This window comes from Anser brachyrhynchus, assembly GCF_964034855.1.
Source record: "Anser brachyrhynchus genome assembly, chromosome: 12".
Classification (NCBI taxonomy): domain Eukaryota; kingdom Metazoa; phylum Chordata; class Aves; order Anseriformes; family Anatidae; genus Anser; species Anser brachyrhynchus.
In genome coordinates, this window is record NC_137707.1 from 8,076,371 (window position 1) to 8,099,413 (window position 23,043).

General features: G+C 35.8%; 1 protein-coding gene across 12 annotated transcripts in view; it reads right to left on the reverse strand.

Moving 5' to 3' along the window:
- The window catches only part of CDH8 (cadherin 8), a 360,605-nt gene that overhangs the window by 86,547 nt on the left and 251,015 nt on the right, over positions 1 to 23,043 (reverse strand). For 11 of the 12 annotated variants that reach the window (XM_080552800.1, XM_080552795.1, XM_080552798.1 and 8 more), the window contains one exon: positions 9,114 to 9,408. In XM_080552800.1, the coding sequence (XP_080408926.1) occupies positions 9,114 to 9,408 (295 nt within the window). Of the gene's footprint in view, positions 1 to 9,113; positions 9,409 to 16,782; positions 22,024 to 23,043 lie in introns of those variants that run through there. The other variant, XM_080552801.1, reaches the window with a different exon arrangement.

Consider the following 23,043-nt stretch of genomic DNA (forward strand, 5'->3'; position numbering starts at 1 on the left):
TCAATCAAGTAAGCTCTCACATCAACATGCAAGTGCAAATCTTGCAGGATTTTTCATTTCCATTGTTTTCCCTATATACAAACCTATGTGCACTTATATACTTATATAGACGTATGCACTTTCTGAAATAAACTGCACTTGATATATTTCACGATAAATTAAAAACTAATCTAAAATATTCAAGTAACAAAGTATTATTTGATTTACTTTTTTTTTTTTTTTTTTTTTTTTTAGTAATATATAAGCACTAGTATGTAACTCACAAAAAAAGAGAGATTTGAGAACTAGGTACATTACAGACCTATAGGAAATGGCAGATACTGCCCAAAAGAAGAGAGAGACTAAAACATAAGTTTTAACACCTCACCAATCTGGCTTAAAGAAGGGAACTGAAAGAATCAAACAGGAGCAGCTTGGTCAACAGCAGGAAATAACCACTACAACAAAGTAAGAAATACCACACAGGGAAATGCAAGAAACTGTTTCCACCAGGAAAAAATTTATCTTTTCACGCATATGGGGAAAACAAAGTCAGGATTAGCTCCATAATCAGGAGAGGAATCTGAGTTGTTTGTTTCTTCTAAATGTTACATCTATCTTAATACAATTTTTAGAGTAGATGGTTTAGAAAAGTTAATGAAATGTTTTAAAAATATTAATGTGCAGCATGTGTGTAAGTCAAAACCTCTGAACAACTGAATACCATACAACATGTAAGACAACTCTGTTTTTGGATTACTCATGTGCCATTTTAAGGACTTTTATCACACAAGGCAAATGGGAAAAATATATTGTATGCAAATGTATAAGTGTAGAAGTATGAAAGGTGATTGCTATGCATAGGAGAAAAATGTTTTTTGTACAGCCTACAGACAATGGAGCAAGCTGGCAACCTTCAGCATTTTACAGCTGTATAATGAGACTGTAGGAAGCATGACTGTGAAATCTAATAAGCTGCATATTTTACAATTTTTTGTGCATAAACTAATTGTATTAGGAACTATGACGTTGTCTTTTCCACATGATCTTTAGGAAAAAATGTTTTACATAGGAAATACATATTTAGATCTAGTGATATAGATAATCTTTTAGCAATTATCCTTGCTGATATTACTTACTGCTTGGATTTAGCTCACATGAATCTAATAAGAAAGGGCACTGTTTTTTCAGTTTTAAGGCTGGCAGTTTGTTCTTGCTACAACTTATAAAATGGTGCCATTAAAGAGCCTGCAGGTATTCCTTTATAAATTCCCCTGGGTGGCTGTTTGTTAGGATTACAATATAGTCTCTAACATCACAGACAAGAGTAGAAGGGTAAAATATATTTTACATTCAACTTAAAGAGTTATGGTTTCTTTTCACGTTACTTTTTATTCTCCCTTTAGATACCACCTTCACTATGGAATATTAATTGATATTTGTGAGAGATTTGGGAAACAGCTGTTCTTTTGTTCAGGACTTTTGGAAAGTCTGCTTGTCTCTAATCAATTGACTATTTCCTCAGCATTCATTCTGTGAGGTCCCTAGGCAAAGCCAGTAAGATTGGATGATCATTGTACACTATATTTTCAAGCGGAAAAAAGTACTGAAAGGCTTGTTGATTTCAATGGAAGTTTCAGGTTATGCTCAGGTGTAATATATAAAAATATAAATAAATAAATAATAATGTGGCCCTGGCTGTTTACAGCAGATATTCTTTCATTTCTAACTTTCTGTTGTGAAAAGAGCAAATGGCTGGTATAATCTTGCAGCTTTGATGATCTGCTTGCTTTGTTTGGTAGGGTGAAGCCTATAATGCCAGCAACAATAATCCAGGTTGCAAAAGCAGACTCTGAAATATTGGCCCCTGAGGCTGCTGTGGAGCAAGCATATGGCAGCAGAGACCATTTGGGCCCCAGGGAAAGGGTACAGTTGAATCAGCTGCCCAGTAGTACTGTAGTGGCTGATTCATGAGAAAGCCGTATTGACATCAGCTCCGCAGGCAATTGCTTATCTGTATTCATGAAGAAACATTATGTGCTGCAGATTCAGCAACTAAACAAAGACAGAGGTACCAATTCAGGGGAGGGGTGACAGAAAAAAATGGACTCTGAATTTGATCTGAATCCCATTTTCCCAAATGTCAAGAGTGTCCATCAAAGAAAAGTTTAACTCAGACCACCTGAATTTATAGCGCTTGAGGAGTATTGGTATCCAGCGTTGTAAAGCTAAATCTTTTGTGTTATCAGAATGATATAATTTATACTAATAAAAATTTCTTCGAGAATACTGCTACACAGAATATAATTTTCAAACCTAGAACTTTCTACCTTATGGTTAGAACTTGCTACATTTCCCACAAGCAAAAAAATAGAGAACAGTCCATAGTTCTGTGGCATTTCACAGAGCCCCAGTCTGGCAGAAATCTTTACTGGTCTACTACCTCTCATCTATCTCTTTTCTGCTTAGGCATTATCCACCGGCCAGCAAATGGGCTCATGTCACAAGAACAGCTCTCTGGAAAAATGAAATGGCATGCGTTCAAAAACAACAATATAAAAACCCTATCATTGTTTTAAAAATTTTTCTTCAAGATTCAGAATTTGGAAAATTCAGGAAAAATCCTTGTGAAGAGTGGATTTCAAGTTTTAACCAAAAGAGAAAGTATCAGAAACCTAAGTCAAAGATTTATTTTCACAAAAATCACAGAAGTATGACCATCCGCTCAATATGTACAAATGAAAGCAACCACAAGATAGAATTTCAGATGCAGAATACCAGGAATAAACTGACTACATGAAGACAAGAATCATCTGAAAAAATGATTGTAGGACAGATTCTTGTAGATTACAGAGGACTAGAGAAGCATGTACCAAAGAATACCAAAATTCTCTCTGCTCTGGCATCACAGGATAAACATACAGCTATGTCTGTCTGTCTTTCCTCATCCTGTGAAACCAGAGCACCATCAGAAGATGTGTTCCTCTGCAGGCAACTCCAAAAGGAGCTGTGACTTTGATTCTGATTCAAATGGCTTTTCCTGATGAGTTAATGGAAAGAAAAAGGCAAGTTTTGTCAAAAGCCATTAAACATTTATAGCTCCATACTTTGCGCTGGTAATTTAGGGTTTATTTCTAAGAACATGACTGTCTTCCGAACTTGAACATTCAAGTACTTGCTGCCATCAGTACTAGGTATTTTGAACAATCGCATTAATTTTAGCAATTTTGTATGAAGTCAGTGAAATAACTTGGTATATTCAGGACAATATATAGGTTGGTAAAACTAAAGGGTAATATTACAAATCCCTAAAGACAAACATCATAACTCCATCCACAGTCCTCAAGCTCATAAAGGTCATTTAAAAACAATAAAAAGGTTATGACATTTTTGATCAGACCTCATGAGAAATGGAGAGTACAAAAAGAAAAAAAAAAAAGCAAATACTTGGAAATATGTTTTTACAAGTCCCAATAACAAGTCATATTAGGGAGAAGACTGTCTTGATATTGAATATATGCTAACCAATTACCTAAGGTTACTTACAACCTCGCTTTTGCAATCATCTCAGTCACGCAGAATGTACAGGTTTTAAACACATGCAACACTCCCTAAAGAGATCCTAATGTAAAATGCTCTTCAGGAACACAGTCCGTGAAGTTGATTATGCACAAGATGAACAAGTAGAGGAACAAGACGACACCAGGATATACATTTTCCAACAGCTGTTACATTGTTGTACATATTTTACAACATCTGCTGCTTTTTTCCTTAGCTTTTGCACTCCCTTTGCATTTACCCCTTTGGGCTAATTTGTAGTTGACCCCAGTAATACAGTCCTTTTACTCTACAATTTTGTGACAAACTATCATTGATTTAACAGTCATGCTCAGTGCCTTAAAAAATCAATGAATACATAGAGAAAAAAAAAACAGTAAGAGCGTGGTGGATCTTGATAATGTTTCGGGTCAGGTTTTTATCACAACTTCCTGATTTATCAAGTTGTTTTATCACTATTCATATCAGACATTGCATGTAGATTTCATATTCAGCAGATTTTGTGCTCTTTGCAAGCATTTTATAAAAGAAATAATATCTTTGGGAGAATGGGAAAGAAAAACTATGCTGTGTACAGTGTGCTTGTACTGTACAACTAAATGAAATAACTGTTCTGCTGTTGAAAAAAACAACAAATGATTGAATGATTTCTTATTTACAGTGGTGTAATCAAGGGTAGGCTTTGGTTCAAAGAAAAACATTGCTAAGTAGAAGTGCTTGTTTCAAAATTGGAAATTGATATTCTGACTCAACTGAAAACCTAAACTCTTTAATAAAGACATTCTTGCTAAGTAAATACTTTTCATGAAAGCATTTAAGGACAGAAATATTGTTCTCAGCTTTTTCACTTTGTTAAAATTTTCAGGTGTTAAAGGTAAAAGCATTTCTAGAGCAATGGCATGTAATGCCACTCGTGTTATGACTTCTTTTTTTCTGACTGACAGGGAAATTTCTAGTATTTGGAGATTATTAAAGTTTGCCTGTTTACCTTAATTCAGGCAAACTATGAGATAATTCTCTTTGCTTATGGCTTTTGTTCTTTTTCCATCTGTGCCCTTTCTTATTTCACTAACACATTTGTCACTCTACTTCTGTCTTCCCATCCTTCAACATGACGCCAGCTGTCTAAACACCCTTGTCTTCACTAAGAAGAAAATCAAGAAATTTCACTCCTCATTCCTCTTTTCTATTTTCCTCATTTCACTCTTAATTCCTGAGGAAAAATAAAAATAAAAATAAATCCTGAAACTATACTGTTCAGAAGACAATATCCACTCGTGCTCCCACTATCACCTCTGCAGCATGTTTTCATGGAATTCATCAATCTGTGTATAGCCGAGAAACCATCACAGAAACAAAACATAATGTGGTAGTTTGTTGTTGTTGTTGTTGTTGTGTGTATGGTTTTGTTTGTTTTATTTTTTTTCTTTAAATAGGCTACAGGACCAGTTCCACCTACCCTCATGAATCTTATCTTTTAAGATTGCTCATTTATTTGCATAATATGCAAATATTATGGGGTTCTTCCTCCTAGAGGTTTAGCTGAATCTGTTTCTAAAAGGTTTTTAACTGGGTTTCATTCCCAGTGTGTCCCTTTACATCTGTAAGTGATTATACAAGATTTATGGACAAATTGAATTATTTCCTGTTTTTGAAATGAAGTACTGTTGCAATGAAGTGATTCCATAAATTTTGTTTTTTGATCTTTAATTCCTTAAGAAAATTAACATAGAATTAAAAGATTAGTGTTCAGTTTCAGCAACGAACATATTCCCCAAATACACCATTAGCTTTTCACAAGCAAATTCATCATTTTGAAGTTGGGAGACAGGTTTACAATGCTATATTAAACAGGAATTACTTAAAGAAAAAAAAAAAAAAAAGAAGAAGAAGAAGAAGAAGGGAACACAAGGATGAAATAATGGAAAATTCAATTTAGTTCTCAAAACATTTTCTGGAATGTGTTCCTCTAGCTCCTCAAAGAGAAAAATAAATTATTTCAAAATAACTCTGAATACAGTGACGATACACACCACACAGTACATGTGTGGGTGTGTGTTCTGTGAAGACAGCTGAAAAGTGAGCATCATTCCTACCGGAGATATCACAGTGTAATGCTAATCGTCTTTGCACCAAGTAGTGGGAGTAAAGCCATGCTAATCCATTTTTGTCTTAGTAGGGAAGCAAGATTTTCTAGATATCACTGATAGATAACATAGAAATGAAGCAGGCTGGATTATGGCCATATGAGTGTGATAATCTTATATGTAGGCATAAACACATATCACATGCAGAAGATTTGTATATGTTTGTATACAGTTTTTACATCCCCGTAGTTCACGTTCATATTCTAGATATTCACACAAAAATACCACTGACACATTCATCTCTTCTAGCAAGAAAATAAGACCAATAACTGCTATATCATGAAGAATGCACCCATTAGAAAAAGTGTATTGTGTTAGAACTTCAATATTACATTACAGAACAATGAAACATTAATTTGTTCATCTGTATTTTATGCATTTCTTGCTACAGAGGTCCAAAAATAAAATGCCTCATACTGCATCCTCATTACATAAGTACTACATATATAGCATATGAGCTCCTCTTCAGTTTCAGAGCAGTCAGAACTGGTGTGGCATTCTGAGGAAAGAAGAGGTTTAGTAAAACTTTGTTTTATGCTGAATAAGAACACTGCCTAGTAATGACTGTGTTGTAGAAATGTCAAGGCTGAAATTAGCAGTGGGTGGAGATCTCTTTAAGGGGAATTAAGTAAGTGGATAATGGAAGTGAAATACTTTTATTGTGGAAAAAGAAACAAAATTCCTTGAACTCCAAAAGGAGACGAGTTGTGTTTGTTTGTTTGTTTTTTAAGTAATACTGAAGTATTTTTAAGAGGACTAGCAAAACTTAACATTGAAATAATTTTCAGAGCATCATTTAGTACAGCTCTTGATGTTTCTACCTGTGGGTTAAAGGAAGAAGGCAAAAGAAAAGAGTAACAACAAAATTGGTAAAGGGGTAACCTTCTCATTGTCAGCTTTCCAGTGTTGAATTTGCTTCCATCAGCAATTAAGAGTAGGGCTTGACTGCACAGATTTTACAGTTATTCATGATCCCAGCAACGCAATGGCACACATTCTCTGAATTTTGATGTGACAGTTCCAAATTTGGTTTGTTTTTCTAGGAAAGAGCAGGAGTATTTATTTTTGTATTTGTTTGTATCCAATGAAGTAGCTTAAAAACATACTCCCCAAGGAATAACATATAAAGAACGTGCAAGGATCAGGGATGGTCAAGCATAAATATGCAAAATGTGCATAGTTTCAGTGATAAGGGAAGGTCGTAAGAGATGGGAAACATTAGAACCAAGAAAACTTGGTTGTAGAAGATGGTAGAAGAAATGACCAATGCCTGGGCATAGATGGCAGCTTAGGGAATAGTGAAGGGAAATGATTTCTGGAGGATTTAAAGACAGGATTTATCTCAGCTGTTTCCCCCATAATGGTGGAATGAAGAAAAACACGGTTCTTTACCGAACTACCTCTGAAACTATACTTCCACACTTGTACTTATTCCTACGTTGCCAGGAAAACTTCAAAATCCATTTATTTTAAAAACAGAAACAGAGGTAGAAATATGTCAGAGATGATCTCAGAGGTCTTTCTCTTTCCTTTCACCCTAAAACTTTTCCGGATTGTTTCCCTTTTCCTCTCTTGTGTTAATGATTTACCTTTTAATCTCTTACTTTCACTGCATCATCTTTTAAATCTCGTGTCAACCAATTCACTACATTTTTATTGATCTGATCTTCTGACCAGTTTCCTGTCAATGTGTTTTTTTTTCTCACCCTCTTCACAATGAATGTTCCTCAGATAAGGGTCATGCCTTTGCTAAGAATTATAAAATATTACTCATATATACAGATATAATTTATGATCAGAAATCATCTTTCTTTGCAAGTGTTTTGTTGTTCTTTTTCCTAGAATACCAAACAAATTCCTTTCAATTTCCCTCACTCCTTCTCCTACACCCCCCTTTTTTTCTTCTCTTTTTTCTTTTTTTCTCTTTTTTCTTTTTTTTATTTATTTTTTATTTATTTAATTAAGCCATTTGCTTGCCTAGAGCTTGGCAAAAATATCTTCTGAAAGCAGGTCCATGTCATGTTTGTGTGGCTGTATAATTAAAAGTAACTTCAGAAATGAATACCGTGTTTTGGTAAATGAACTCACATGCAAGCTTGAATATTCACATATCAGTTTCAGCACAAGCAATTCAATGCAACCAAGATATGAAAATTTGGAGGAGAAGTCTAGATTAAAAAATGAAACCTCCACTATCACAGTTGAGTCAGCACACCATGCTTACATTTGAAAATGACCTGGTACAAGTCACTGTACTGAACATGAGGAAGAGGGTGATTCTGGCTCCTCTTTTTAACTACAGTAAGGCAGAATGGTGTATTCAAAAAATTTGCTAGGGTACTGTTTTATTTTCCAAAGTATCTTGGCAGTCCTTCAACTAACTTGCTTTCAAAGAGAGAGCCAAATTGCTGAAAAGCACATTATCCTCAACCTAATACTAAAAAACATTAGAATTTACTCTGCATTTCATGGCCAGACTTTGATGTCTTTACTCATAGTAAATTTTTATATTCCCCCCAAATTGGCTCTTTTAGTTGATGGGTTTACTTCTCTTTTACTTTTGTGACAGCTAAAGATAATCTGCACTGGATATGTGTGTATCAGCAGGGATTGAGAACCTGAGTAAATAAAAATGTACTTCTGTAAGTACATATTTATCCATTTGCAAATACAGAACAAGGGACTAACTATGCAAAAAAAAAAAAAAAAAGAAAAAAAAAGAAACTAATATATTAATCCATCAGGAAATAGATTCACACTAATCCGACAACATGAATAAATATAAGTAAAATGTATTAAGAAGATTATTTCCTACTCCCCCCTTCACAGACTTAATTTTGCTTTTCATCATCTTTTTCCATAGCTGTCTCTATTTTCCCCTTCCACATTCCCCGCAAATCATACGGTTAATTGGTTAAGTCCACTCTAGAGTCTAACCATCAATTCCCAGACACAGCATCTTTCATTCCAATGTTTTTGGCTGATTACAGTTGCACTTAGAGGAAAACAAATAAGTATGTATCAACATACTGCAAGTGCTACATCTGTGTATGAAAATACACAAACAGATAATTAAACATCAACAAAATATCAATAGGATTAAAGTGTCATGTTGGAACAAATCTTGATAAATCCTCCTCAATAACAATATTCTAACTACAGCGTCATAAGGGGAATATAAATTTAGCCCATTAAAGTGCTGTTGGACAAAGAAAGACACATTAATACATCTGTTAGTCATTTTCTTACTACTAAGGGATTCTACTATTGTGCTACAGATGAAAGCATTGGCCAAGAAGAGGTTTGAAAATATGCAAATTAATGCTAACAACATAATAAATATCTTATTGTTCATCAACAGCTCAACTGTATAGTGGCATACTTTACATTGTAAGTAATCAAAATTTGTTGATGTTTAGACATACGTACCTACGACAGACATCTCTGGAACTGTGGCATGATATGGACCATCAACAAACTCTGGGGCATTGTCATTGATGTCCTGAACCTTTATAATGAATTCTGAAGGAGGCTCCAGAGGTTTGTTTGTGTCCCTGTCGACTGCTTGAGCTGTTAGAGTGTACTCAGCTTTTTCCTCACGGTCAAGCCTTTTCATTGCATGAATGTCTCCAGTCTTGTCATTGATCACAAAGATTGTTCCAGCTCCATCTCCTGACAGGATATACTTGATTTTACTGCTTCCAGGATCCAAGTCGGTATGTAACTAAAAGGAAAAATAAGTATTTTAGAGATAGAAATTACATGCCCCCCCCCCCCCCCCCCCACCTCCAAGCACACATTGGTCTAACTATACATTTTCTCAAGCTATTCTTTTGTACTTTAATCTTAGCTCCAGTGATTTATATCTCAGCTTGAACATACAAGGAGAGTAGGGATTTGTATGCATACTAATCAAAAGTGAATGTAATCATAGGCATAATTAGACTTTCTATTTAAAAAGCAGCTGTTATATATATATTTTAAATCCCTGTTCTAAAATGTCTTCAGAACTATTATCAGCCAAAATGAACAAGCACAAAATGTCCTTAACTTATTAGATTAAAGGGTGAATGAAGGATTAACAATAACACATATTTTAATCTAGATGTTTATTTTTAAGTATTGCTTTCAGCATATTTTCAAGTGACTGAAAATGGCTGAACACCGGCATCTACGTAAATGTTTTAATGGACAGCAGCCCCAGAATTTTAGAACTATGTCATAACTCAACTGTTAGCTGAACTTAAATGTTTCTAAGATTTCCCCTGAAATACCTTTGAAGCAATAAAGCAATTTCTGCTTTTAAGCAGAAATATAAGAAAAACTCTTATGCACATCTTCCTATTTTCCTCAATGCCTCCATCGAAACAAAAACAAAAAAAAAAAAACACCTTGTACTTGGCTTTTCAAAAAGCAAGACAGAATTATAATAACCTGAAACAGTATAGGAAAACCAGGTATTCTTTACTTTGATTTTTTTTTGTTGTTGTTAATTAAAAGCCTGAAGTGAAGAACACTAGAGACAAATAAAAGACTTCCATCGATTTTTTGTAGGCTCAAAGCCAAGTCCTAAATATCAGATTATCTCCAATAATTTTTAATTTGCAAGTGTGCCAACTGTTGGACCAAATGTATTCATGTCAACAGAAAAAAAAAATAGGGTAATAATTCAAGTATACAATAATAATGCTTTACATGCTATTTACTGTTAAATCTAACACACTGAATATGAACAATAAGAACAAGTGAATGCATCATTAAAAATGTACCTTGCATTTATTATTATTTCCCTTTACCTCACAAAAGGTAGTCTAAAGCAAATACGTACAACCTGCTTAGGATGATTGCAATATGACTTACAACTACTACTCGACTTGTTCCTGTTTGCTTATTTTTGTGCAGACAGCTCAACAGAAATTGTTGCTGGTTATGCATTTTACTCTTCGATTGATAGCACTGGTTACCATGGCCTAGCAGCACTGTCATTTGATATAAGAGCTTGCATGGAGATATTAAAATAGGTGTGGAAAAAGGGCTTGTACACTTGGCTACAGCCAAGCCACAAGTAGATTTTATGTCATACCATAAGTAGGCTCTGCAGGTTCTTCAGCAGATAATTGGTCACTTACAGTCACATCTGCAAATTAGCTGTTCAGGAACAAGAGCTTAGAAAGCTCTTTAATAGCACCTTACCAAAGGGAATCTTTAATTGTTGCAATGAGCACAGCAGACAATGGCAGCCAGGTCTGATTTTCCAGTTGATCTCATATATACATACAAAATCCTGGGTCGTCAGTGTTTTGCCTGGTCTGCAACAATAGCAGAATTCCCATCCTGAAGGTGTAACTTCGTTTGTGTTTTGCCGGACAATACGTTATTACCACACCATCTATTACCACACCATCATTTCAACAACTTTTTAAAAGCAGTTTAATTGTCTGTGAATATGAATGACTCAATGAAGTTTACTCTTTGTACCAAATAAACACAGATGTTAAGTGATAGCTGAGTACTCTTTGCAAAAACTTTTTTCTTTTTCTTATTGTAGTTGCTATCACTTTTTACGTGAGAACAATCATTATTGCCCTTATGAACAGGATTATACTTGATCTAGGTGTCAGCAACATAAACACTTATTTCCAGGGTTCCAGAACTTGTCAAGATCAATCCAGAACGTGTTTGCGTTTTAAACAGATTGTTTATGTTTTAAGCATCTGTTTGATCCCTGGATAAAATCCATATGTTATTAACATCACATATGAGGGTTTTGGCAGAATGTTCTTAGCTGAATTACAGTGGTATCATATCTCTACTTTGCTGTACTGAGTTCCGTGTGTCCTGACACTTAGAAACATCTCCAGTTCACCCAAGTTCACAAAGTGTTACAGTGAAAAACTGTACTCTGCATTTCTAAGGTGGCACTGGCTGGATAGAACAGATATTCCACACCAATATTTGAAGTTCTCAAATTTACTATTTGCTAGTAAATCAGAGAGGCTGTCAGTATAGTCTCTGGTGCAAGTTTTACCCATATTATCCAACAGAGGTTATGGTTCATAAACCAGTTCTGGGATAAATTAATGTAAAGTTATAAAGCCTTTGCAGTGCTAGTAAGATACTGACAGTTAAAATGAAAAAATGTATATAATTAGTATTAATTTCTTCTTTGAGTAAGTTAAAGTCCTTTGTATCAAAAGAAATACATATCACTGTTTGAAACACTACAAAATGAAGAGCTAAACATTAAACAAAAAGTGGAAGCGCTAGAAGTTTTTTATAATGTTAAAGTTGAAACTGACTCTGATCATAGAATCATAAAATGGTATAGGTTGGCAGTGATTTTAAACATCGTCTAATTCCAATTCCCTGCCATGGGCAGGGATGCTTCCCACTAAACCAGGATGTCCAAAGCCTGGGGAAAAATCAGTGGGAAAACAGTTTTTCACCCAAAGATTAATGGTGGTGAAAATGATAACATTTTTAGTTCTTTAAAACAAAAACAAACAAGCCATATATGTAGCATTTACTGAAATAATATGTACTTATTATGGTGAGTAACCAGGCTGATAGGTTAAAGTATCTTTTCTAGGTTTTGAAGTTCTTACACCTTAATATCAAAATATTGTAATAAATGACCTATGGAACAATCACATTTTCAAAATCATTTCATTATTTGGATTTAGGATTAAAACACTATGATCTTCATCTGAAGTCAAATCACAAAACTGAAGTGAAATTCTAAGCTAAAAATGAAAGCAAAGTGTATTTTTCCAAGTAACAGTTCCAATCTTCTACCAGATATGAATGATAATTTACAGTCATCGTCAAGCTTCAGCAAGCTGCGTTCATGTGAAGGTTAAAGATCATTAAACACATAATTATATGGGGTTAAGGTGAATGATAGAGAGACATAATGAATATGATAAATGAATATCAGTTTCTGTTGAAAAAGACTCATAAATGTGGTAAATGTGAAACTGCTTTTCCACACCTCTAGCTTTATTTGTTGTGCCTGTGCTTGAAAATTGACTTCCTGTTGTTCAGAGCAAAATTGACAAATTAACAAGAATTTCTATTTAAGAAATGAGACAGCTATAGCCAGCCCCTATATTCCACTACCTGATAGCATCCCAAAATAAACAGAAAACCATGTTACTGGACAACTTCATCATCTTCACAGTGAGTCAAATTCACTTCCTTTATGTGAGATTCAGTTCATTAGACTTCAAAGGAAGTGGAAGCTTCTTCCTCCATGTCTACCCTGCCTGTGGACTATAAAATCAAACATATCTCTCCCTTAAAGTAGCAGATGCGACCCCATCACCCAAGTCATGCATGGATTTATGGCAACAGGAGATGTTTTGGATCCTCTCCTAGTTTTAATGGTTATGCAGATGCTCTGTATTAATACCCAACTAATGTAGCCTCAGCACAGGACCCCTCCTAAAAAATGAACTTCACTCAGAATGAACCCTACGGACACCACCATTTCTAATCATCATCAATTCCTTTGCTATTCTGTGTTATAATATAGATAATAATCAGTGAAGCCAGTATTAATGGTAACAGCACACTCAGCATGCTAACACAAAACTAACGTTATTTTCACCAATAATGAATACATATCTAAAAGTATTGCCAACACACTACTCAAATATATAACATATATTTATAGTCTCCAATGTACATACATTAAAAACTTGCATAATTACAATCAATGCAAAAGAACTGCAGAGATGAAACTTAGTCAAAGAGCCTCTGTATTCCCTAGACTACTCTGCAGCAAAACAAAAACACCCTGAGCATGTTATTTATATTAAATTTTCTTCTATAGATACTTGTTAGCTGTATTTTCAACCACATTTTCTAACAAATACTCAACTCAAGCACCGACCAAGCACGGACCAAAAACTCAGAAGCTGCAAGCTGGGTTCATGAAGTTCTCTTGCAGTTCAGGGCACACAGAGAGATTTATGAGTCTCTTCCACAGACGGAAACTGTCTCACCTGCTCTCAGTCAGCTATCTGGCAAACCAACGGTGGCCAAAACAACAGTTCACTCAGCGCAATGACTTTTGAGTTCAAGCCATGTGTTCACCATCAAGAAAGTACATAATGCACTTGGGTCTGGTCCACATCCAGAGTTAGCAGAAGGTGGGTGACTGGCCTTTGTAGTAGGATCAGGCATTTAGAGTCCTCTCCAGGTGTGTTGTGATGTATGACTTGATACAGACTAGCCCATAATGAAATGCACTATCAAAGGGAAGATTTGTAACCCCAATTTCCCTGTATTAGTGAAAAAGCATGAACATATCAATAATTCACAAGAATGGGGAAATCTACATTTTACAAAAATTCTCCTGGACATTTTTAATGAAGAAAAGAGAAGGCACTGTTACGTAGTCAAGTTCTTATTTGAGTTTGTTAGAAAGTAATTAATGTATCTTCATATAATTACAAGGGAATTACCCCTTTCTTGTTTCAAGGGAAAAGGCATAATCTGCCTTTTAAACTTCATTTTAGAATTTGCACCATTTTACTTGTTCCTAACTCTGCAAACTTTTTAGAGAGATTAATGAGTGAATTGCTGATTTTCACCTGATGTTACACAGATATGCATGCAACACACAAACGCTATCCTAATGCCTCATGTGCTTGTATTTTATTATTATTTTACCTAGGCCTTGCTACAAAATTACTCGTTTATGAGGCAGATCCTGTTTAACTAATTTAGAGACACTTTTTTTTTTTTTTTGTAACTTTTATGACTCTTTTCCAAATCTACTGGGTTCTAATAAGCTCTAGCTCATTCTATAAGAGTATGGAAAGATTTTAGTGGCTTTTACATTAATTTATATACAACAATGTTTTCAAAAACTATAATGCACCTTACTCACTATGTTTCTTTCTTTATGCCACTGTTCAGCCATTTTTCTAAAAACGTGAGCATCATTAGGTGTTAAAGAAAGTTTTCGTGTGTTGTTGACAAGCTCTGACACATACCAGACAATGAGCACGTTCATTGATGACCCAGAGTTTTAAAAAATCATTCATAATTAAACTAGTACAGATAGCTTCAATTCATTTGCACACAATGCAGAATTAATAAATTGAATGTAATGTCAATTTAATAGAATCTTTCATTTTCTCCATGGATAGGTTGATGCCATCTTTAGTAATGGGAGTTATAGCTGCACAATGGGGAAGGGGAAAACCAAATATTCTGCATTATTATTCAGAGTAATGACAAACCGGGGCACAGACTTGACGTACCTGACATAATGTCAGTACTTGGAACACTCTCAGAAAGGAGACAGACATGTCCATGGATGATAAAGGTTTCATTTAAGATATGAGAATCATGTAACTTGAAGCCTCTGGAGTAACTGTCAAAAGACATTAGTGCTCACACTTCTCGGCTGCAGTTTCATAACCATATTCAAAGAGAATTAAAGCAATAATATCCCTAACACTTTCATTTAAGAGTGTAATCTCTGCTTTTGTCTGCCTCAGTTTCCTACCATGTCATTTGAGTATCTTTGATTCCAGATGGCTTCTTTTATGTTTCAGTTTATTCTTTGCTACTGCTTTTTTATTCTGTTTGATTTGCTAATTTTGTCTCTGTTTATATTCATACTGTGTGCACAAACTGCTTTTCATTGCTTACCTTTCAGTATCATCTTATCATACACTATTGTTGAATTGTTGTTTAAAAAATGGAGACAAGACTGGGATCTAAGAATGTGTTTGTTCCAATTCACTATGACCAACAGATCCAAGAAAAGAGCTGAGGAATCTGACTGTATCTTGAGCCAAGTCCTTACTGGTTAGAGCACCACTGATCCTTTCTGTACATCCATCACATATCACCTTCCTCACTGGGCTGAATTCATCATTTCAAACATATATTTTCACTCAACATCTTGGGAGGAAAAAGATAGTTACTCTTGTGTTTACAGACGGGAGGATCAGAGGAAGAGAGAAATTCACCTTCAGTCTCACAAAGATCCATATCAGGAAAATATATCAAGACCAGAGGATTGCCCAAGCCATCCCTAAACACCTCTACAGATATATCTCCAGTTAACCACAGTATTCCTTTTTAATTAAAATAGCCATGTAGCGCCAGTGCTGTTTCACAGAAGAATCCTGCCAGGGAAACTCCCTAAGAGTTGCTGTGCCCTCAGATACAGCCTTCCCCAAATCCACAATCACATGTTTGTCTTCAGTGGCTGGCAACAAAGGTAATTCGTTTCCACCCTTTGCTATCTTCATTCCAAAGCCTGGGCTCAGATTGATTTTTGTGTATCTATTATATACCTTGTTTCTTCTGAATCCTTATGTTAAGACAGATGATAACTACGGCTTTCTGTTTTCCTAGTTCTGGCCTTGGCCCTTTCCATGTGGGGATACCATTTGTCTCCCCTTCTGTCCTGAGAACATAGCCAACACATATGACCCACGTCCCACTACAGCTTGGACTTTCGTCGCTTCTTTCTGCAGCAATTTAACACCCAAGTGTCCTGTGACAAGTGGCCTCAGATGGTTGGCATCTTTTTGTAGTTGGCTTTCTGCCTAGCCTGGAGTTCACGCAACTATTTCTGAACCCAGGCTGCTGTTCCTTTCTTGAGTTCCAGCAGACACCCCTCCTGTAAAAAAGGTCTTGATTTTTTAACCCAACTGTTTCTGATACTTGGAAACATACAATGATATTGTGTCACACTGCCAAATAGGAATCCTTTCCTATCTCATTTGCTTCTCTGTTATTTCATCTATAGAGCACTGTGGCTCACCGCAGGAGATCTGAAAGCTGGGTATAGCAAGCCTCAAAAATCGCACGCAGCTTTAGTCATGAAAAACATATTCTCTCTTCTGTATCTTTATGGGGAAAAATAGTCTCTCTCTGTCATCTCCTACTGTTTGGGGTCAAGCACTTTTATTAACAATTCCAGTGCTTCAGGCATTATAATTAACAGTGCCTCCTACGCTTGTCACTCTTTCCCCACCTCAATGAAATAGCAGTAAAGCCATCTACTCCCTCCCCCCTCTTGGCAGTCCTGGACTGTAGTTTCTACTAGTCCTGCTGGCATTTCTGCTACCTGTAAGACTGTGTCAGGTTTCCAAACATTACTTCAGAAGACTGAAGTCTTCTTCTGAAGTACTTCCATTTTGGTTGTTAATTCCTATTGCCAGCAGAGCCTGTCCTGGTCCTCCTTCCTCAATATAGACAAAAGATGGGGAAGGCTGTAAAAAAAAAAAAAAAAAAAAAAAAAATTCTGTGGGAGTTTCCCATTCAAGGAGACAGCAGAAGCTGGGCAGTTCCTATACATCAAATCCTTCTCTTTTGTTCCTTTAATCATCATCATCTTATTCAGACTGTTCTAATCTTTTCTTCCATGTTGTTTGAGCTGTATTTTTCCTTTCCTCTTTAAAAGCTTATTATAACTTGCTAGGCTTCATTCTCAGACAGAGTACATTGCACTTGAGCACTAAGACCTCTTTGTGTTTTTCAAATGATTTTCTCAAGTGAATGTCAGAGCAATATCTTATAATACATACTCTTAGGATTGCAGAAGAGGAATAAAAAAGTTAATCACTACATACCCTCAGCAGTAATTTGAAGCCTGCTTACAAAATCTGTCAAACTAGACAAGCTATATCCTAGATCATCAAAGGCAGAAAAACTACAATAGGACAGTTGGTCAAAGGTGAATGGAAATTTCTATTTATTTGAGCATATTTAACTTGTCATGATTTTACAATCCTTCAAGGCTCTGCTTTCAGCTGCTTTGACCATACTGGCTTCTGAACATGCTTTGCACTCAATGATTAGCAGGATCCCAATGATAGTATGTTTAACCTGTTTTCCTTTTTAATGCAAGAATTTCAAATCCATGCAGAATACATTCTGTTACTTAATAACATTATAAAACAAACTGGAAAGCATTATAATACCATTTTGAAGGTTATTTTTCAAACTTAAGATGAGTGCTTAGCATACTCCAGTGTCTGAACATAAGGGAGTAAGTACTCTGTCTAAAACCACATGATGTGTAAAGCTGGCAGTGCAAATAGAAAGCTCTTTTCTAGCAATTGGCTGTCAAACATCTACAGTGCAGAAATATAAACATCAGCTATGCAGCCAGCTTGGAGCTAAAATTGAAAACTGTTGAGAAGGTAACTGAGCGAAATGAGGAGAACTGAAAAATTAAATTCTGAGTACTTACATATTGATTCTTATAAATTACCTGCTTACACATGATAATGTAACTTATTTATCAGTGCACTTACACTAATCCGTGAACTGCGCACATGGGTACAGTCTAATATTTTTCTCACTGAAAAAAATTCAGGTTATTTGGAATGTGAAAATAAACACAGGTATGGAATGCAACAAAGCAAATTCCTTAGGAGTTGCCAAACAAAATGACAGCTCTTCAGAGATTCTAGTTACATACCCATATCAGAACATCATTTATAACAATTAATAGATATAACACGAGGATAATTTATTTTTTCACTTTCTCTCGCAGTTAGATGTTCACTAGATGTTTAACTCATGCAGAATTGTATGCTATTCAGAAGAATCTGTTTGCAAATAGTTACTGCGATTTCATGCAGTTTCACAAGAAATTATTTGTCATATCACTTGTGTAGTTTCCAAAGTTCCCTAATGTAATTCCTCTTGCATTTCCAACAAGTCATGAATTCATGTGAATACCTTACAAAGTGACTTGCAAAGGTTACGTGTCTCATTATGAAATCAATTTGCAGCACCACTAAAACTGAAATATTTTGTAAACCAATAGAGATAGATTATTGCTTCTGCCTTTGTTAATGCTTTTCTGGAAGAATTGAAGGAGGAGAGGAGAATGCAAACCTTTCCACATATACAATATTAAATATGCAGAAATAAACAACTGTGCCCATTCTGGCAGGCTTTACTATTTAGTATTGTATTACCTCTCATCCGCTAGCAACTTGTATCGAGTCCTGCAGTCCCCTTCTCAGTACATACGGAGACTTAAGTCTAAGTGACAATTACCACTTTTTTTTTGGCACAACAGATGACCTGACCTGTTTCCAATGAGTCAAAAATAGCAGGGCTAGGTTTATAAGTGTGGCAGCGTTTAGATTATTTGTGTCATTTGCTGTAAACATCTAACCTGCCTGTAATTCAAAACATCCAAAATTTGGGGCCAACGTCCATGTATCATCAAAAAAAAGGAACGCCTACTCAGCATGAATAGAGATGAATCGTACACAAACCAATATCACAAAGCTGTAAGTGTGTAACATACGTCAATCTCAAAACCGCCAGAATCCATACAGACTTAGCAGTGAATTAGTCTAGACCTTTATCCAAATCGTTTGAGCTCCCAGTGAAGACTACTGTTGGGAGACTGCGGGAGACATCTGTACCAATTTAATGATAGTTGAATCGCTGTTGGATTTCTCTACCCACACAAGCCTGGTAGTGCTCATATTGCTCCATGAGGACAGAGTAGCCCCAAACTCATATAGTTGTCTCCCCATTCAGCTGTCCTTTGCAGCCCTCTAACAGGGCATTCCTGTTGGAAAGGACAAGTGATCAGCTATCCTGTGCTAATGTCTTTTGGGGTAAATGGTGGAGAAGATGCACAATACCCAATCGACTGAAGTTAAGAGGCAAAGGAACACATCACAGATTTCTCAGAACCTCTTTTCAAATGATACATGGATTCTCCCACCTTCAGAGAGCTGGTTGTTACTGGTGGCCCCCTAGAGAATGTAGTGGCTGTAAAGGGAACAGCAAAGGAGAGAACCAGCTGCCTAAAGGAAATCCATGAAGATCTCCAAGGTGTTTGCTGAGGTTTCTTTAAGAGAAAGAGTTCAGGTACTTATTGTAAAGAAGCACAAAACAAACAAACAGAAAACTCCAAAAAGCTGAGAAAGAGATACTACATTGAGAACTGAAGTTTACAAATTATCCAAATGATAATCCACATACAAGAACTGCACAAAACCCTACTGTCTTATGTACATCTCTCACTATTTATCTGAAGGAACTTATCTGAGAGAATAACCTAAATGACAGCTGGTTAGCTGGGCAGCTGACAACTGCAGAGTCAGTACTCATCTATAAATAATGATTATTAATTACATGTATTACAATAGCACATAGAGGTCCTTGTTGACACCATGGCTCTGTTACATTGTATGCTGCAACCTTCACTGAGACTACTTCACCATCCTATGCTTATGCTGAAATACCAATAGCTTTCATTTTTCTGAAAAAAGAGACAAGAAAGAATGGACCCAGAACACACTGTTTTAGAAACGAGCTTCTGAGACATGGGCTAATTTCTGCAATTGCTACCTACAGATTCAGTATGGCTCAAACTCATGGAAAAATGAGGCTGAATTCTGAACAAATTTCTAGTCCTAAAATGATTTATTATTATTATTATTATTATTATGCATCTAAATGGTTTTCAGGAGGTGATCTAAGACTCAAGAACTCATTAGGAGTCTCTTTATCCAGTCAAAACTCTACATTTGAAACATATATGGAGTTATTATTAAAGATACTGCATGAAAGACCCCCCTCCAAAAAATATAAATATATATATATTTATATATAGAGAGAGAGTTTTGCAACAAATGTTGGGAGATGCCAAAATTAAGGCTGTCTTTAAGTGTCTTTAAGATCCTGATTTGTTCACTTTATATGCAGGCATTATGAGATACAACCTCGAACTATACGATTGCATATGATTGCTCCCCACAGGACCCCTAACTCTCTCTGCATGCAGAACAGAGTGCTCATTTTCTGAGCAGCTATTCAATACTTTTTTCCCTTCATTGTTCAAAGCATGGCCCTATGAGTTTACTATCTAATAGTTAAGCCTTGTTCCAAAACAGAATTGTTAATGTCCCTGTGCTTTTTCTGTGGTGCTCATCAATGGTGTCAGAACACACTACAGACGTTGATTAAAAAAATCACATTTATTATGTGACTGAGATAAATATGATTATCCTTGTTCTATATACTGGGAACTCAGAGACAAAGAACTTAGAAGCTGATTTACTATTAACAATTTGATTTAATAATCTTATCTGAATAATTTCAGATTTGTACAACTGGATTTTAAACTTATGAAGCTGTTGTTGGTCAACTAGATGATCTTGTTGGATCTAGATGATGTTGTTGGACTAGATGATCTTGGAGGTCTCTTCCAACCTAGACGATTCTGTGATTCTGTGAACCGCAATTGTGCTGGAAGAGAATCCAGCTGCAGAAATACGGGAATGTAATCAGAGTTCGACCTCACCTTCCTCCAGCTTCCAGTAACTGCCACACTCATCCTCTGGCATTTGATTAGCTTCCCAAGATCTGAATCAGTTCCACTCTCCTCTACATGGCTTCCCCATGCTTCTTCTCCATTATCTAAACATTTGCACTGCCCATCCCAAAAATAACAGTGGGAAGTATAAATTTTGAAACTTTCTAGGGAAGGGAACAGAAACCAGCTTAGGTCTGGTCTTTCTGGTGACTGGCCCAAAAGTTACACACCTGGGAAGCTCTGCTTGAGGTGCATTTCTCAGCTTGCTATTTGAGCACCGCAGACACAAAGCCTTGTTTCCTGCTTGGTGGTGATGTCCTATGAGAATTTCAGCGAATCACTGCCTGGTATTCTCAGTTTCCCAGTTAACAAATTCCAGTTCAAAACTCACCAAAAATTTGTCTGACGTACTGTAAATAACGTGCGCTGTATTTTCAGCTGGTGAGATTCTTATAGCTTGCTATTTCTGTTATCTAGTTTTTCATTCATATTATGACTCCATAATTTATAGTCCAATTAAAATCAGAGTTTACCACTAGCCAACAAGTCTATTTTTGAACACATTTCTGATAACTAATACATCAGGTGTAACTGACTTTAATATAAACTAGATAAATAATGAGATTAACAATTATCTGACTGTGATATAATAAAGTGTTCAAAATAGCAAGACCCTGAAGTAAAGTAAAATATTTGAGATTATTTATTGAGTCAGTAAAGCTGCCTTTTCACATTTACTTAGGATATAGGAAATAGAATATTTTGTTTGCCCATGGAGATGGGATCATTGGGTATGTAAATGGACATTGATGGCAAACTTAAGTGAAAAAATAATCTCCTGTACGATGTTCTTCAGCAAAATATTAGCAGTATAAATGCACTGTTGCTCAGTTCTGTTATGGGTATTTTGACACTGAAACTTATACAAGTAATAAAAATGTGTCTTAGCTTATAAAATGTTGCTCTTTTTGACACAAAGCAGGATCATGGAGAATCAAAATTGCAATCACAGCATGATTAAACCAAACATTCCCCCCCCCCCCCACATACACACACACACTGAAACTGTGAAGCCATATTAAATGTCTCATTACTGACCACAACTGGTTTCTGAGTTTGTATACACTTAGCAGCTGTACCATAGCTCCCTGTCTCAGCTGTGCCAGCTTCACTAATAGGCAGCTTTTCTCTGAAAAAGACAGAAGCCCACAACAGGAGAATGCTGGAAGCCATAATCTTCTCCAATGTGGTATATAACTGCCTCTGATTATACAGCATCATGTTAGCAAGAAGGCTAAACAGGGAAAACCCATAGGTTCTCCAGTTTCCTTTTCCATTATTTGCTACGGGAAAGTATGACATAGTGGTAGAACAGGTTCAAACATTATTTTCAAGGAAAAATAATTAGCGTGAATATAACCCTATCCTCACCTGCACAAGCAATCTCAGCCTGACAAGGAGCAAACACAGCAGTTTCACTGAAATGCAACACTCACACTTCCTGTAATAGAATAGAAATTCATAAGAGTAGCTGAGCTATGAACCCTGCTTTATTTCATGTATTATTGATATGCAGGTTTAACAAACAGTTCCAAATCTGTGAAAGAATCCAGAATGGCTGAAAAATTCTTATGTTTGTCAATTGTTTCAAGTAGATCATGAGCAGTTCTTTAGAGGTGAGTCACATTCATGGAGACTGGAATATTCGTAACTATTGCTAGATAGCAGCATTTACAGATTTAGTTCCAGTTTTGTATCTGTGAATACCATGGATTTCTTACACTTAACCTGTTACTTTAAATCCTTGTATGCTGTTTGCTAGCATGGTCAGTCCAATTCTAACATTATAGAATAAGACATTAATTCAAACTTATTTACACCTGCAGAGAATGTATATTTATAAGACAATGGAAAATAGTGGAGAAGTTGAACTTCAATATAAGAGCTAAATAGTTAAAAGTCTGATGGCTGCCCTTTACCAATACAAAGGAATGAAGTTATGCAGATTGGGTGGTAGATAACAGAGAAAATTTA